Source organism: Prunus persica, chromosome G4, assembly GCF_000346465.2.
Source record: "Prunus persica cultivar Lovell chromosome G4, Prunus_persica_NCBIv2, whole genome shotgun sequence".
NCBI lineage: Eukaryota > Viridiplantae > Streptophyta > Magnoliopsida > Rosales > Rosaceae > Prunus > Prunus persica.
The window spans coordinates 15159129-15162936 of NC_034012.1; the positions used below are offsets into that span (position 1 = coordinate 15159129).

General features: G+C 37.1%; 1 protein-coding gene across 1 annotated transcript; it reads left to right on the forward strand.

The window, feature by feature from the left end:
- On the forward strand, window positions 282-1217 carry LOC18779720 (heavy metal-associated isoprenylated plant protein 47). Its single transcript, XM_007212432.2, has 3 exons — window positions 282-408; window positions 611-689; window positions 784-1217. Exons 1-3 carry the CDS (start codon window positions 403-405, stop codon window positions 936-938), a joined length of 240 nt encoding a protein of 79 aa, XP_007212494.1. The 5' UTR covers window positions 282-402; the 3' UTR covers window positions 939-1217.

Consider the following 3808-nt stretch of genomic DNA (forward strand, 5'->3'; position numbering starts at 1 on the left):
GGCTGGGCTCCCTCGCTGGAGCTGCTCTTACACACTAGCGATGCTGACTTCAATTACAGTACTTCTTATATTGACTTGAAACTGCAAGAATTGACTTGTAAATCCAGTCTTAAATCAAATTAACAAAGATTAATTAGCTAAATTTTTTGGCTTAATCTGATTGGACAGCGTAAGCTGACCCCACAAAACGTGGATTGATCCCCAAATTTGTTCCTTAAACTCAATTAGTGAAGATAATCACGCGTAGGCTTAGCTGCCACTGCCGTTTTAGAAGGGTTGACGTTATAAAAACGACACTCAGCTTGGTCTTCAACTTCATCACATTCTCACAGAATTAGAACATCCATACGTTCTTCTTGGAAACCCCAAAGTTTAATTTTGTTCAGTGTACTAGCCGACAATATGAAGGTAAATCACTTCTCCCAGATACATACAATTCATGTTCTTCTCTTACTTTCTGAAAAGATTTTCTCGGGAAAAATAAAGAAACCCTGGTTTAATTTTTCTTTTCGAAGGTTTTATTTTCTAATAAAACATAGAAATAACATGTGTATATTTAGTCCATGGTTTGATTCTGACATATTTGTTTGGTTGGATGCATGACCTGCAGCAAAAGATAACCATTGAAGCGCAGATTCAATGCGATAAATGTCGGTCCCAGGCCATGAAGATTGCTGTTGCGGAAGATGGTGTCTCTCATACTTTGAAACTATGTTCTTTCATATTAATGGGAGATTTGTTTAATTAGTTTGATAATTTTGTTTTTGAATTATGATGTTGCAGGTGTAATATCAGTGGCTTTCCAGGGACCAAACAGAGACAAAATGGTGATAACTGGAGATGGAGTTGATGCTGCGGACATGGCCAAGTCGTTGAGGAAGAAGCTTGGCTATGCAGACTTGGTGAGTGTGGAAGAAATAACTGAAAAGAAAGCTTAGAATTGAACCTAAACAGGAAAAGAAAGCCGGAAATGCACATGCAGGACCACAACCTTGTTCTCGCCGTCAAGGAGTATGTGCACCATTTTGTGGTATGTACGATGGCCAGATAAATGGTCTCTTGTGAAACGGATTCTTTTGATGTACGGTACTAAATTGACGGTTTGACAATAAAACACATAGTTAGTGTTTAATAGAAGTTATTATTTTCAAATAATTGTCGAATTATCTTGTAATATTTCAAATTCCATATTGATAATGCTTTGAGGAGATCTCGAATACTTAAGAAAGACTTGGGAATTTAAAGGTCTTAGCGGAAGTTGACTTCTGAATTCTCAAATTGCTAGACGTTACTATACAAGATCTACGTAACGCATCACTAATGTGAAATACGGAATATTATGTAGATATCCTTCTAGACTCTAGTATTTACTTTATTTCCTTATTTCCCTTAATGCATATGGTGTTAGATATTTTATGTCTTAAACCGCTTTAATGTGGTCTTCTGATAATCATAGGAGATCCAGATCTTTGTATTGATTAAAAACTTGATTAGAATTGGTGTTTTGGTTCAAAGGGAAGTTGTGTTTTACAAAAATTCTTGTTCCAATAAATTCTTTATGTGTAATCGATTACAACACCTTATACCAGTGCAATTAGAATAGGTCTTGTATTCCTTGATGGGCTAGGAACCTTGTACCAGAGAATTGGTTGGTCTTTCCTTTATTTGACGTGTATGACATGAAATGAAGACTTTTGAAGCAAACTCTTGGTGAAGCTGTACGATTTGTTCCTTGAACGACATGTGCGTTGAAGCTAGTTTCTTTCGTGTAAACGACTCGTGTGGATGGAACAACTTGTGTGTTTTCCCAAGGCCATGATGGGCCTGCAGCTTCTACAAAGCGTTACCATTTATTCAGTTTGAACAATTGCTATTTGGTTCTTAAAACTGGTTAAAGCCCAGCAGACCAGTGCCCGCATGGTTTAATGCTAAATCAGGGGTGGGCCAAAGGCCGGACGCACCAATCCAATCAAAGCACTTGGTTTTAATAGTAAAAAAAAATATTAATCAAAGTTATATACTTACATTTTCAAATCATAATTCCCCTATAAAAGCACAAGGAGATGCACCGTGGGCAATAAAACCCCAAGATATAGGATAAGATATATGCTTCCATCTTATTACTATGTCGCGTTATGAATCAGACTTTGGACTAAATGTTTGAAACTCCAATTGTCCTTTTCATAAAGAAATCTTGCGATCGATGTATGTGTCTCTAGGTCCAATAATTGACAAGCTTTGCTCCTCTCATGCAACCCAAATTGTCACATTAATTTATAATTAACCAAAAGTTTAACATTACATCGACAAAATAAACTCATTCAAAAGCATGCCTAGCAACTTTTTAATGCATTGTGCTTCACAAAATTTTGGGATAATGCATTGGAGAGGAATGTTTTTCTGTTTGGCAACCTTGAGATTGTGCCCTATAGAGATAATGTTCTTTTACCAAAATACTACACAAAAGCTGCCATAACATTATTTTATTTATGAGTAGCCAATCAACCCCTAAATTTTCAAAACCGCAGCATTATTTTATTTATTTATACCTACATAGCCTTAGGCACGCGCCACTTGTATTATATTGGCTCTTTGTTATTTGATTTGTTTTTCCCTTTTGACGGCTAACAAAAGGGGCTCCTGGCGTTAAATAGAACCATCAAACAGGAACAGCCACATGCATTTTCATCCAACAACTTGAAAACAAAACAGAAAGTTAATAGAAAGAGAGAGAAGGGCGAGGGGGGTGTGGGGGGTGGGGGGTGGGGGGCGGAGAGGGAAGGGGCTCTTGTGCAGATTAATTGTGCCCTTTGGTAGGTTCTCTTCCTCTCCTTTCTAGAAAAAAGGTACAAAACAATCAAATTCAAATCAGTCACCCCAATATTAATTTTCTTCTATCAACTCCCTTCCCCACGTCCTCACCCTCTACTTTATTGTCTGTACTCCACAGGGATGAAAAGAGAATGTGCAAAAAAATATCGGGAAAAAATCTTGTATGATCGTACCTATTAAATAAGTTTTTGTAAGTATGAATTGAATACACCGTCTTAAGTTCGAATGGATAGTATCATATTTGAAAATCAAAATTAAACTTTATTATGACCGTCCCTCATTGATTGTCTGCGGCGGATTCCGTCATCGAGAAGTGTGTGTCCACAAGTTATTGTACCAATTTCTCCCTTGGTATCCAACCTCAGTACTTGGTACTAATATTTACTCATCCCAGCAAAAATTAGTCTTTCTAATATTTTATAGCCTGCATTTTTGTACTCAAGTTCTCAATCCAAAATACACGTGTTATGGTATGATTAAGGAGAAAATGACTCTAAGATGAAGTCAAATATTTTTCATAAAGAATAACAAAATCCCACCAAAGCCTCACCAAAAGACGCAACATCTTCTCCAAAGCCGCATCAACAACTCTTGGAGACAAGCCGACAAAGCATCGCCCATCCATATATTCCTCCAAAAAAGATATCCAAAAGCTACCTTACATGACCATTTGGACTCTCTTTCCCAACACTTTCTCCCTATCGAGCCTTTCTGCTGCCTTTCCTCACATTCACCAACCCCAACTTATGAGAATATTTAGTCACCAGGCTTTGCCTTCTTGGATTTTGCATCACAGCTGCTGATACTTCTTTCTTTGTTTACATCATTAGAATCTGTTAGATAGCAGCCTCATTTGAATATAAAATAAACATTTACAAAATTGCCCATGTCCTATATATATATATAGCAATGCAACCCCATTGCCACCTCAAAAGGCAGTCTGAACAGTCTCTTTGAAAGTTAATTATACATCCCT